Source organism: Gobius niger, assembly GCF_951799975.1.
Source record: "Gobius niger genome assembly, chromosome: 13".
NCBI lineage: Eukaryota > Metazoa > Chordata > Actinopteri > Gobiiformes > Gobiidae > Gobius > Gobius niger.
Genome location: NC_136864.1, coordinates 12,931,611 through 12,946,462, shown reverse-complemented (window position 1 = coordinate 12,946,462; position 14,852 = coordinate 12,931,611). Strand labels below are relative to the sequence as shown.

The window sequence follows — 14,852 nt, the reverse complement described above, 5'->3', positions numbered from 1 at the left end:
AACCAAGAAAATTCAAAGACAAATGAAATAACCACTAATTAAAGCAGAACTAAGTAACTCATGCCCCTAGAGGCCATAAGCGCCACTGCAGGTGTCGTAGCATGTTGCAGTTTTTTACTCATTAATTGTCCGTGAGAGAAAATACTACGCTGACAGAAAAGACAATGGGAGAGAGGGACATTGTACATCCAATTACACAACGGAGATCATTTTTTTTCACACAAACGTGGCTATAAATACTGTTTAAGTGGCGCTAGCCCGCAGTTAGCTTCGCCCATTTGCCTGCTAGCTTCTTCTTCGGGATTCCATTAGTGTGTATTGGGGCCTCCAACCCGGAGGCAGCGAAGTTGCAATTGTGGTTTTCGGGCCAGAGACACCAGGGGGAGATTAAAGACCCCCCAATCATTCCATTAACACTTGTATTACCTCCAGAGTGACTACGGAAAGGGTTTATTTAGGTAAACAAGTTACTTAGTTCTGCTTTAAAATGATTAAAGTCCAAAATTGCAGACATGTACCACAGTCTCGTTTCAGAAAATGTATCCTATTGGTTTACCACCAAATATCATCTGAATTCTTATTTGTGGATTTTGCACTATTTTGCTTTTAAAGGTGTTAAGAGTCTTGCATGGTGAGTTTATTTGTGCCAAGAGCATATAGTCATCGCACCATGCTGAACTAAACGTCCTGTGCGTGCTCTGATTGTTGGTTCATCTCATAGCGTGATAAATAGATCCTAATATGCGGAGATGAGCCCGTGTGGACGTATTAACCACTGCAGTATAGCGTCTCACAATAAGCTGCTTAGAGGTGGATTATAACGCTGTATTCTCATCAGTTTTCAGGCCCCGATAGGTCAGCCTGCCGTGTCTGCTCCAGGACTCAAATCGATACTCGCTCCATCCCCAACAGAGAATACAGATCTAGTGAACTCCGCGGGGGCCATATTAGTTTAGTTTGATCCCAGCTGACGTTATCGCAGAGCCGGGATGTGACATAAACAGGCTGGCTCAGAGGTGGGAGGAAGGATCACGGCAGTAAATTGGGTTATAAGAAGATTTTTTTTTTTTTGTAGTAAGCTGCTAACAAAAGTCATGTGTGAAAATGGATGAGGTAGCCTGAATAGCAGTTTTACGTGAATATGAGACCTTTATAATGGATGAGTATTGCTTTAACACTAAGACTGAGGTTTTGTATTACACGCAACTTCCCTCATTTGATAAAACTGCTTTTTAGTTAACATCTTAACCCCCACCTGGACCAAGCACATTTTCCCCTGTTCAGCTCGCCCCAAATCTACAAGCTTCTCGATTGGAGCTAACAGCCTGCCAGTGTAATGCCTCATTTGAAAGCTAAGACCTGCAAACACGGTCCAAGATTTTTTTGTCACTTTTTTGTCATATTTTTGGTGCTATTTTGTCACGTTTTTGGTGCTTTTTCATCACTGTCGCCTGTTTTGCTGCATTTTTGTCATCTTTTTTGTAACTGTTTTTGCTTTTTCATCACTTTTTTGCTCTTTTGATGTTTTTTTTTTTGCTGCGTTTCCATCCTCATTTACATCTCATTTTTTCCCACGCAATTTTGAGCTTTTACATTTGTTGAAGGGGAGAAAATGTGCTTGTTTAAGGTGGGGGTTAAGGGGTTAAGTGACTGTTCTGTGTAGTGCCGGTAATTTGAGAGTTGAAACAATCATAGCAATGGACTCACTGGTTCACAAACAAGCTAAATGCCTTATTCGCAAGAGAGGCCTGTTTCAAACACGTCAATTACAAACAGTACAATTACAAAAGTTTCACAAAATACAACATGACGAGGTGAAACCAACTTGAGTCCTGTCTTAGCAATGTTATTTCTGGGCTAGCCCTGGTTTACCGTCTGTTTAGTCCAGATTTGGTACTTGCCGAGCCAAATTAAACAAAAGGTGGTACATGGCGTGAAAATGACAAATACTAATTCGTATGACATTCTGTTGAAGCCTCTCCCGAGCTTTAAAACCATTGGCTGTCAGTGCCGTCTCACGCAGTCGACATTTTAATTACGAGTAAATTGCCGTAATGACATAATTGTATTTACTTATTATAGATCTGCTAATGTCACAGCACGCAACAATTATTTAATCTCTATGGTCGATTAGCCTGCATGACTTTGAGATGACAAACAACCTTCATTGTAAAGTTGTCTTTGTATATTAGAGCTTTCAGAAACTAGTCTCTATACTGGTATCCTAATGCTGATCAGATTTGTCATGGATTATCCAGTTAAGTCCCGGTTTAGCGTTAAATAATGTTTTCCCGTTGACCCACTTTTGACCACGGAAGTATTTCTGCATTTCAACCAATACTTAACTGACCTCGGCGCTCTCGGCCTGAGTATCTGCTACTCCGGTGCCACTGAATATTTAAAACAGGGGTCCTCAAACTGCGGCCCGAGAGATGATTTAAACTGGCCCCTCTGACTTGTAGAGCACCCCTGAGTATGTCAAAAAAAAGTAAGACTCTAGCCTATTCCTGTGCGGAGCTATGATTTTCTTTCACTAAATAACCAGTATACTCATTCCAGCCACTAGGGGGTAATTTAAATGAGTAAAAAATTATTCCACACGTGTCCAGCAGGTGCATTGAGTGTGGAGTGAATGAATGACCACAGTGCACTTTGAGAAACTTGTGACACAGGCTTGTAAAGCAACAATACAAGTGTGAGCAGTTAGTACTTTGGTCCATAGACTGTATATATAATGGACAGCTTCTGCTCACTCCTCCCCACTTACCATAATGACCACACTCGAGGGGGAAATCATGGCGGATTTACAGACTCCCCCTCCCCAGCTCTGACGAAGCATGTCCCTAAAAAGGGCATAAGGGCGGGATCTTCACTGTAGACTCGGCCCTTGCATGACGTGTAGCTCGCGCAGCTCCAATGCTAACAGTCCGGCCCTCATTAAGTACGAGATTTCTCAAATTCTTCTTCCGAAAACCAGCCTGGTTTCCTTAATTGTAACCAACCCAGTGTTATCACAGGAGGAATATCTAGCTCTAGATAGTTCCAAAAAAACTGGGACCGCAGGCTTTAAAGTTGTTTTTAACGTGTCTAAAGTCCAGTGCTTTTCAATGGGGCACCAGCAATGGCGGAGCAATGGCAACCTAGTGTTGTGGCCAAAAAGCAGAGTTGGTCACATTACGCAATGATGTTTTATTTGGAAATAAAAATAAATGGAATGTGGTATTTCAAATTAAAACAAAGTGTAAAGACTTGATTACTATTTTTGTAAACCACCACAGCTTAACAAATATGTCAATCAAGTGTTGATCTTGTTGATATAGTAGTGGGGATGACTGTGCATGGCTAGTAATCTCTACTTCACAATGAAACCTGCTGCATTTTGGTCTGGGTCATACAATCCCATGTTATAGCCAACCCGGGCCGGCCCGCATCACAGTCAGGCGCGATAATGTGGCCCCCAATGAAGAAAGCAAAAGTAGCTAATTGCGGGCTATAAGCTAAATGTGCAAAGCTAGAGGAACGGGTTCTCAAATGAGAGCTTGAACAGCGTGATGCCGGGAGAGGCTTGTCAACGGTGCAGTTACGCCTTCATGCCAAGGTAGTTGTCAAGGCTGGTGCGACTTATATCTTTTTTCTTCTTCTTCATTATACATTTTTTGGCTCGTGCGACTTATACTCCAGAGCGACTTATAATGTGGAAAATATGGTTCTAGCAAAGTGCATGGAAATGTTCTCTATTTTTATATTTTACACCACAAAATCTCATCAAATCTATCAGAAAAAGACAGTTTTACAAATCTCTGTGTGTTTGTGTGAGATCCCATCCGAAACATTTCTCGTTTTGGACTCTTCAAGTTGATCTAAATCGATAAATCACTGCTCTGTTCTCCCCCAGCATGTTTTTTTTGCCCGACTTTGCTTTGCCTCTCCTCTCCCTATCTCTGATCGCTGTAGCACACACTTCCACAACAAGAGGTGACACCAACGCGGGCGCCATTTATTTGGGCCCCCAATGCATTATTCATGGGGCACAGTGGGGAACAGAAAATAGAGGTCCATTAGTGGGCACGAACCAAGTTTTTTTTACAGCCCTTCTGGACACTCATTATAACGGAAAAGTCCCGCGAAAGAGGCGCCTTTGTGAGGAGCGCGTTCAGAGTTAAGTAAAGTACAGCACACGCACAGTCACGACGGAGGGAAGAGAAAATGTCCACTGTATTCAGGGAGTTTTGGGACTCTTTGGATTGCTCAAGTTTAAAAAGCTTTTGCAGTCATTTATTTTGGAGAGTTTCTGTTGTTCCTAAAAGAGATTTTCAAATATTGTCGCATCTATTTTATAACTCGACTAGACAAATATAAAGCATTCATTTGTTTGTTTCTCTATCCATGTACAACATTGTTCAGGTCAGGAAAGTGTAGTCCTGGACCAAGAGCATAGCTGTTTATAACTTTATGAGACACTGAGGATGTTGACTTGGATGTATCAGTTCCAGTATTGGGGGTAATGCATTACAAAAGCTACAAGCTACAAAAATATATGACTTTTTTCAGTAACTAAGGAATATAACATGTTACTTCCTCAAAATACGGGAATATATTAGTCATTACATTTCAACTAGCTTAAGTTACAAGAGCATTTAAATGTATTTGTATTGATGTATGAATGAAAAAATGCCAAACTCCCTCAAATCAAGTTGGACACTGGTGTACATAGGCGTCAGACCGGGGGGTAAAGGGTACTGAGTAAACAGGGCCCAGAGCATGGTAGTGGTGCTGCAAAAAGCGTTCTGTGTTGGACTTTCTAAATGTCCTCATAATTGATATAAGAACTGAACACAGCCAGGCTGAAATACAATGATTGCTAGACAGAATAATAATGATGGATGATATCTCAGGGCGCTGACACCCCTTTAAAAGTGTGCCAAATGATTCAGCCCACACACCAGGGAAGAGAAATATTCGTCTTGCCATGCTCTTATGTGCTTTTATTTAACACTAGCCTATTCTAGCGGGCCTTAGATGCAACTTTCTTCTCATAAATGGCAGTTAAGCATGAGGTGAGGCGAGTCCCTGCCTCTGCCTGCACTGAGAAGAGGATGAGAAAGAGCCAGAGGCAAAGCTCCTTCTCTCATCGTTTTAACCTCTTAAGTTTGTCTTTCCTTATATTTATTGTAATGGACTAACATCAGGCCAATACAGTGACAAAAAAAAACACAGGTCGCTCACGCTGAAATTATTTTGCTACTTAGCCACAGTTGTGTGTAGTTAATGTCCTCAAAACAAAAGACAAGAGAAGCACTTTTGCCTTGTGGCATTATTACTATTTTTATATTTTGCCAAAAGTAACTCAAAATAGTGTAACTCAGCTACATTTTTGAAACATTAATATGTAATACAAGCATATTACATTTTTAAAGCTGTACTAATATAGAACATATTGCAATTTTTAAGTAATTTGCCCAACACTGATTAGTTCACCAGTATCCTGTCTTTGAATAGTATTGGTCAGCCATTCCCAAAGTCTGGGACATCAGTATTTTCCAAAATCTTTGGGGGAGGGGACCCAATAATATAAATTTACTCATTTGTCATTATTTTACAGCTAATATTGCATAAATACAACATGTTGCAATGACTGTAACCTAAATACTGATTCAAAGGTGTACGTTTTAGCAAATGAATAGATTTTTTTCCGTTCAATATCAATATTTTTTAATGTACTTGTACCCCAGACTCCACCATGGGGAACCACTGGTATAGGTCGTCATTGTGCGTTATGGTATTACGTATAAACCCTTAAAGACCAGACCAGGTGCCTATTTTCTGCAAACTTTTGTATCTTGAATTTAAAATAAAACATTAAAATTGCTAAATCCTCTGTATATGTTTTTCCATTTACTTCTTCGAGGGAGAACAGTCTGAAACTGCCTCAAAGAAAATGAGGCTCTCAGAACTGTGTCCATGAAATCTGCATAATCGCCCTGAGGCTTAAATGATATGTAATGGGGAGACTATACTTGAAGCCAAGCTGAATTCCTGGATTTGTACTAAGTCTGAGAGAGATATTGGTTTTGCCGTAGCCGTATTGATGCTGAATTGCTCATTTATTCCATTTGTATGTTTCTTATTAACAAATTGATGATTTTCATGTCTTTTCTGGTGATGTATATTAACAAAGTGATAACAAGTTGAACGTTTTGGTCCAAATCCACCATGATTGTTGATCAGCTAGAAACGTCCATGGATAAAACGGTATGAAAAAGTAAACATTCAAATTACATGTCATTACGGTTAAGTACCCAGCATACCATGGTGTCCAAATGCAACATCAGTATGATTCTGTCCACCCCCAGTCATCCCAATTTCTGTGTTTTATAGTCATTATACATAAAAGTACCTCATGTTGATCGGATGGTGGGTTATCTTTGAGTCACAGAGACTTTGTGCGGCGCTCGTATAGGCCAACCAGTGCCACTTTTCTTTCTTTTTTTCATGAGAAACAGACAAAAGGAGAGAATACAAACTCCACATACAGGGGGATAAGGATGACCAGCTCAAATAGTAGTAACAATGGGACAAATTGTGCAACGTGGTGGGACATGGGAGCAACAGACTGGAGAAATTAAAGGTTTAATCAGTGAGAGATAGGCCTCATTTGCTATGTTGGCTCAAAAAGCACATAGCTTGTAGCAATAGGTCGCAAAACATTCTAACCCAGCAAGTTAAGACACCCAGAATTGTACGTTTCTATGCAACGTACAATACTTCAGTTCACAATGCAAAAGTGGAACATTACACAAAATGGTCACCTTAAAAGGGACTCAAATCCCAGACCTTATTGTGAAGTTAAAGAAAAAGAACTATCATCAAAATTATCTCAACATTAAAGAAGAACTAAGTAACTTGTTTAACTTAATAAATCCTTTCCTTAGTCTCTCTGGGGGTAATATAAGTGCTCATGGGATGATTACGGGGTCTTACATCTCCCCCCGGTGTCTCTGGCAAGAAAGCCACACTTGCAGCTTTCCCTGCACTGGGTCGGAGGCGGGCAAAGCTAACTGCGGGCTAGCGCCACATAGCAGTATTTACAGCCAAGTTTGAGTAAAAAATTGTTTATCTGCATTGTGTAATTGGATGTACAATATCCTTCTCTCCCTTTGTCTTTTCTGTCAGCGTAGTATTTACTCTCACGGACAATTAATGAGTAAAAAACCGTAACATGCTACGACACCTGAGTTGGTGAGTTCTGCTTTAATTTAAGAAGTCTCTATTTAAAATCGTTTCAAACATAGCGCGATGGTTATTAATTTTTCTGACACCAAGTTGCTCTCTGAAGTAGACTATGTCATGTTTAAAGATTTAGACTGACTCGGCCTGATTAAATAAAGGGTTCGGTTTAGTTCGACAATTTTAATGAGAGAAGAGCGCTTCTGTTCTTTGTTTTCCCGAGTTACCGTAGAACAGGTATCTTCACTTCCTGAGCCCTTGCATATTTGACTTCCAGGACCTTCTCACTGTGAGGGGACAGTCTTAACCACTGCACCACCGCAACACACGCTCAACCTCTATTTCCCCTTGTTTTGCTTAAGTTCATTTTAGATTGAGATTTATGGCGCGGCCTCTCGGGAGACTTTATCTAGAGGAGCGGCGCAATCTCCCCTGTTTACTAAAGGGGAAGTGCATACTCTCCATTGTGTGATGAATGTTGACTATCAGTATTCAACCAGCTGCATTCTCATTCACTTTAAGGTGCAGTCTCCGAGGCGGGAGGAGTCCATTCTGGCCGTGGTGACGCATAGCAATGAGAAATGGAGCTTTAGTCCCACAGAGTACCAGTCTAATTTATCATGATGAGAGATGCAACCTGTCCAAACATGCGTTAGTCACTGGTGTTGCTGTTACAGAATAAGAAACTCCATAGTTGGTTGTATGCATGTTGTTATTTTGACATCTTCACACCGGGGTTAAGTAGGTCGGCTCAGAAATAAGTAAAAACCATTGGGACCTTGTTGTGCTATTGTTAAGAACCTAAATGAATCAGAACAGACTTTTTTTTTTCTCCCCACAATGCCTCGGTGGGATTCAAACTGGAGCTTAGCCCAGTTAACACGAGCTGTAGAAATGAGGCTAATGAATATGTAACAAGATGGTGCGCTCTTTGGCCCCGATCTGAGCGCAGAACAACAAACGGAGATAATTACATGACTGAAATATTAAACCATTGTATATTTGTTTGTGTGGGATTATACGTTAAAGCGCCAGTTGGGTATACTCAGTGCTCCATACTCCATATCGCGAAAAGCCGCAATACATTTGACGGAGATTTATACACACATTTTTCTCTCCTTTCCCTTCCCTCTGTCCACCTTTTAAAATCGCTGCCTTTCTCCTCTGTCATTAAGCACTTTGCTCAACTAAACCTCTCCCTCTTTAAACCGCCCGTGCTGATCTTTACAAGCAGACAGCAAGTCGTATCCCTCGTACTCACAAGACAGACACTTGACGAGAGCTTCCTGCCTCCGTTGTTGCCAATAAGGGCCCTGTGTTTGATTCCTTTGTGTGGGAAATGGTTGTTCAGTAGCGTGCGCTGACAGGGCGTGCTGGTGTAAAGCCGGACATCTTGGTTCGAGAAGATCATTAAGAAGACAGCTTTTCTCAAACACAATGGAGGCCTGTCCTGATGAGTGAATGTGCATGTCAGTCTGGTTCAGTGGTTCTCAAGCTGGGGTGAGTGAACTTCTCTGGCAGTGAGGGAGGTTAGATTCAAGTGCACTTATGTGGCTGGGTGGACTAGCATATATAAATGTAGATAATATTGATTGTTACAGTAATAGGCAAGATGCTGTCCCCGTTTAGACTTTGTTTAGACCAGTGGTTCTCATCTTGTAGATACAAAATATAGATTTGTATTATTATTTTTCTATTGTAGCATGTGTTATTTGTTCTTAATTTGATTTATTTGCCATTTGTTTTATTCCTTTGTTTTTTAACCTCTTCATCCCCACCTTAACCAAGTGCATTTTCTCCAATTTGGCCCTCACCCAAATCTAAAAACTTCTCAGTAATGGTAAATGGTGAAAGGTCTCAACTTATATAGCGCTTTTCCACCTACATTAGGCACTCAAAGCGCTTTACAGCAAGGACCCACTCACCCATTCATACACTGGGGGCAATGTGGGTGAAGTGTCTTGCCCAAGGACACAACAACAGTGTGCACCTTCTGGAGGTGGGATTCGAACCCACGACCTTCCGATCATGAGACGACCCACTCTACCATCTGCGCCACTGTCGCCTCAGTGCCTATAGGCCAGTGTAATGCCTCATTTGAAAGCTAAGACCTGCATACATGAAAGTGCTAACTTTTTTGTCACGTTTTTGTCATGTTTTTGTCTCTTTTTTATCGCCTTTTTTGTTGTGTTTTCATCAGATTTCATAGCATTTTGTCACATTTTTGTGGCTTTTATGTTCAAGTTTTTGTCACTTTTTAGTTGCTCTTTTGCCACTTTCTTGTCACTTGTTTGTTGCATTTTCATCCTCATTTTCGTCTCTATTTTGACGCTCTCCTCAAGAAGCTTTTAGATTTGAATGAAAAAAGAAAATGCGCTCCGTCAAGGCGGGGGTAAAGAGGTTCAGAATTTTATAGGCTAATGTCCCTGTTTCCCAACAGCGGGACTGCATAACATACTTACATACAGACGGGGGTCCTGGCTCCAAAAGAATGAGAACCACTGGTTTAGACGTTGGAATATGTAGTTCCCATACTCGTGTTCTAGTTTGGGCCAGTAAGTTGTTATTGTGAGTAACTGGTGCTTGAAAGCGGGACATGTTGAAACAACTATAGATTTTGTGTTTTTAACGACAACGATTTTTACACGTGTGATGTTTTTGTAACAAACATCATTCTACTATTGACCACAGACCAAAATGTGAGTATAATGAGCATTACAGTCGAGCAAAGCCTTAGCACCACCTGTTGGACACCGGAGGTAACGCACTTGGGGTTGCATCCTGATTGCAGAGATCTTGTCAACTCTAAAGCAATCATGGCTTTTGATTTAGCTTTTAAACCCGTCAGAAGAAAAAAAAAAATCCTTTGATATGACATTACAATCAGCATCTTTTCAAAATATATTCAATCTAAGCATAAGCGCACTAGTCATGAAGTAATCTTGACGTTTTGCTTTTTTCCCATTGTTATGTTCTTAGTAATTCGGTATACGCCGGTAGAATAGAACATGTTGGCTGGAGTACAAAGAATCATCTTTTTTTTCTTCTCTTCATAATGGCCATTGTTCCCTTGTAGTGCTGCTCAGTAATGTACTCTAAAGGCGAGGTCTCCAGCCTTGCTCACACCAGGAGCCACTTTGGCAACATGAAAGTAACAGAAAGCGACTTTCCACATTCCATCTACTTTCATTTCTCTTTTTTCCTCTGTGGAGCCTGTTTTAAATTGGACTGCTGAATGTTTCTCAGCATCAGTCCCTATTCTTCAAATGCTAAATGATTGCTTTATTACAGTACAGCTTTAGAAAGGTGCTGTACATTACACAGGCTGTCAAAGGGGAGGGAGAGCAGGTCTGGCTATTGTCTTGTGATGACCCTTTTATTGTTTTTTTTCTAAAACACTATGAAGCCAAAGTTAAACTACAATATTTTGATACATATTAACGTCTTAACCTTAACTTCTCACAGCCTTCATAGGCCAGTGCCTCATTTGAAAGCTATGACCTGTAAAACTGATCTAAACTTTTTTTTCCTCGCATTGTTGCCATGTAGTTCTTCATTGCGTTTTCATCCTCGTTTTATCCTGGGGTTTTCTGTCTCTTTTTGCTTCTCTTTTGTCACTTTTGTGTTGTGTTTTCATCTTCGTTTTTATTTTAATTTTATTTTTTCAAGAAGCTTTTATTTGGGTAATGCCAAACTGGAGAAAATCTGCTTGGTTAAGGCGGGGTTAAGGGATATTTCAGGATTTTTGACACGGGGCCTCATTTCCTAGTTATCCAGAGTGTTGTTGATTTCTGGAGATTTTTTTTTATTTTTTTAATTCATGCATTTGAAGCCTTTAGTGGTGCTAGGCTAGTGCTAGGCTAGCGCATGTCTATGGTAGCTAGTAGCATGCATTAAAAACCTCTTCAAAATCATCGGGTCGTCCTCCAAACGTTGCTTTATCTGATTTGTAGAAAGCTCCTTTGTGAATTCCACGTGTAGTAATGTCGGCCGCAGGTAAACAAACTACTGTAGATCCGGTAACCTGGCAGATCACTCCGCCGCTGCGTAGCTTACACCCAGGAAGCTGATGCTGCTCAAAAATAAGTTATTTTAAATGCAAAATGGTTATATTTAAAAAAGAAAAAAAAAAATTCAGTCACCACAGACATTTCTATGGCTAGTCTGGTGTTATGAGTGATTTGCCTCAGATGCACTGTGCTTGGGTCAGACTGTTTTTAATGCAGGCTACTAGTTACCATAGACATGCGCTAGCCTAGCACTAGCCTAGCACCACTAAACTCTTCAAATTATATATATATATATAAGGACTGCATGAATTAAAAAACATATATACATCTCCAGTAATCAACAACACTCTGGATAACTAGGAAATGAGGCCCAGTGTCAAAAATCCTGAAATATCCCTTTAATAACAAAACAATAAAACCCTTCCCATCCACTCCACTCCATACATGGCCGCACACAGTAAGATGGGCACAGCAATACTACAATAAACATACAAACAAACAAATTACAGCAACGGTCAAGCAAATTGACGATTGCTGCATTATTACACTAAAAAGCTATTATTGTAGTTGTGATTATTGATGAACCTAGACAAGAACGTAGCTTTGTCACTTTATTAACACACAATTTTTCATACATAAAATTGTAGCAATGTTTGGCTGCCACACTTTTGTCAGTCTACCTTAGAGCATTAGTGACTACAGTAGTTATTTACCTCCACTGATAAACAATGCTTGAAATTGTTAAATGTCTCTAACGTCGACTTCATCCATTTGCTTTCTTGTGCCTTTCTCGAACAGATTCAACAAGATCCAGAACACCAAGAACACCATGAAGAAGGACGGCATCAGCTCTCTGACCTACAAACTGCTGGAGGTGCGCCGCTTCCCGCTCTACACCAACATATCGGTGGAGATCGGCAAGCCCCCGCCACGACCTTTCAAAGGATAGACACACAGACTCGTAATCCTGGCTTTATTATCCTTGACAAGTGGACTGTACGAACAACCAGAAGCACATCTTCTTTCCCCGTTTTTTCAATTGGGGGAATTTTGCCTGCTTATAGACTTCATCCAATCAGGACACTTGGACTGCAGACCGCGGGGAGGGGCGGGGGGAGGATGACGGAGAGAGAGAGAGAGAGAGAGAGAGAGTGCTTGAGATATCACTGACCAAGAGACGCTGCCAAAAAACCGGGGATCTCGAATTTGGAGCCGATCCACCGAGTATCATTTGAGAACTGGAGGACTTCCAAACGCATATCAAGTCGGGATATTCACTCACATGAAAGTCTCTTGGTACATTTGGCAGGCGAAGGTCGAGAGATGATCAGTAAAAACGATGTGAAATGGCGGGTAATGGAGAATTCAAAGCCATTTTCTCAACGACGGTGTTTTTACATTGCGGTGGCATGCTGTGACAAAAAAAAATAAGAAAAAAACATCAACCCGGGATTGTATAGGAGAGACTCACAGTGACATTTGTTTGGGGGGGGGGGATCTATTTCCTCCTGTAATGAATGTGTTTTGTGCCTGCGACTACTGCAGAAGACATCAAACTGTGCTAAAAATGTGTTGATCAAACGACAACAAACTCGCTTTTTTTATACCTATCTTTGGACTGGAAGTGGCTTAAAAGGAGAGTTTTTGGCTGTGTGATTTTCTTTCTGCTTACGACGCATTTGACTCAATAGGTTTATTACACACGGACAGCTCACGGCACAAACTGGGCATTATGTTTGTTGAATTTGACATAGCTGGTTTGTACATTTTAGGAAGCATATTCAATAACTTGAGATTTTCAGCCTTACCATATACTGTATACCGTACGCTATTGTTGTTGAACCATACAATATATTCATGGTTTGCTTGTCATTACATATACTGTGGAGCCTGGTCAGCCAACCTTTTCCTTTAGTTTCATCTCTGCAAACTAATAGCAACGTAAGATTTCATGGATTTTGAGTTTGCGTTACATATCAAATGGCAATGGAGATCTGGATTGAACTACTCATTGAACTGCCAACTCTTCACTGCTGTACTATGATAGAATATGCAAATAATCCCAGAATACTGAACGGTTTTGACAACACAATCCTGAGCTCTGCTGCAGCCAAACATTGAATAACCTGACTGGATAAATGAACTTATCTGCTTTGTCCTTAAAGGAACAGGCCACAGGTTTTTCTATACTGAGATATTTTCTTACCTGAGCTTAGACGAGTTGATGCGTACCTGTCTGGTCTTTGTCACAGCTCGGACTTTGGCTCAGTCACGCAAGAAGACCAAAGATGTTGTTAGCATTTAGCCTCTCCTCTTCTCCTCTATGGGGCGGGTGAAGACTATACGGAGTTTAAAAATGTTGAAATTATGTATTTTCCTCCCCCAAGTTCCAACAATGTCCTAATGTGTAGAATGAGCCCAGACCTATTCACCACAACTGCTGCTAAAATCCTGCACTGTCACTCAAAAAGGTGTTAATTTGGGTCCTAAGTGCCGTCATGCACGGGCTTAATATAGAAGGTGCAGTTACACGTATGACCTGAGGTGGCAGTAGTGAGTATAAAATGGCTAGCTTGCATCTAGCCCCTTTAAATATGGTTACGTGTAGATATTAATGACATATACACTTTATCGGCCGGTCGATACATCAGGCTGATATTTGGGGGTTTTACAATATCGGCTATCGGCTGATCCAGCACAGAAAAAAGCTCATATTTCCGGGACCAAAAATGATAGAGACTTCCCGTTTGTTGCATTGGAAAGCGCAAAGTCAGGGCTTTAAAACGAGTCCTCCCTAGGCCTCAGGGGAGGTAAGAAACATGACAATAAAAGTTGGTTAGCTACAAGTTTGTCAAACACAAGTTTCACTAAACCTCCGTCAATATGGACATGCTGCATGCCATTTTGAAGTGCAGAATCTGGAGAATTCACTATTGTATTTTTGATCACCGCGCAAAATACAGCAGCCAGTAACAATATGCTAATGCTAACGACAACTAATCAAAGCTGGGACCGAGACTATGATTGGAGCACCTAAATCGGCCACTGCTGGAGCGGCCAAGTATTTCTTTTTACACAATTATAGACCAGACAAATGGAAAAATTGGTCAAAAATATCGTCCAAGCATATCGGCATTGGCCAGTTAACATCCCAAAATACCAGCATCGATTTTCTAAGCGGATAAACAGATACTATATTGTAAGGCGTAAAAACACCATAGGAGCACTTAGACATCTGCGCAGTAATATCTTCACTCTTATAGAATTCTTTACGTAGACGTCAAATTGCTCCAAAGGTGTTATTATGCCTTAGGAGCACTTCCGCTTAGGAAATCGACATGTATATTTTGTGTAACTATACTGCTCATGTGACTGTATTTAGGGAAAACGTGCACCCCGTTTGACCCAATAGACTAGAGGAGGAGAGGCTAAATGCTAACAACATCATTGGTCTTTTTGCATGACTGAGTGCAACCAGACAGGTACGCATCAACTCGTCTAAGCTCAATTAAGACCATATAAGTATGGAAAAACAGTGGCCTATTCCTTTAAAAACGAAAAAGAATTTCCATACAGTACAGTCAAAGCTGTGTGTGTTGCGCACAGCTTACCCTT

The 14,852-nt window shown here is 40.8% G+C and overlaps 1 protein-coding gene across 2 annotated transcripts in view; it reads left to right on the top strand.

Annotated features, from left to right (window-relative positions):
- Positions 1 to 13,381, top strand: part of b4galt2 (UDP-Gal:betaGlcNAc beta 1,4- galactosyltransferase, polypeptide 2) — a 196,328-nt gene extending 182,947 nt beyond the window's left edge. The window contains exon 7 of one of the 2 annotated variants that reach the window (XM_079569848.1): positions 12,036 to 13,381. In XM_079569848.1, coding sequence (XP_079425974.1) covers positions 12,036 to 12,186 — 151 coding nt within the window. In that variant the 3' untranslated portion in view covers positions 12,187 to 13,381. The remainder of the gene's footprint in view (positions 1 to 12,035) is intronic. The other variant, XM_079569847.1, reaches the window with a different exon arrangement.
- Positions 13,382 to 14,852: the final 1,471 nt, after the last annotated feature.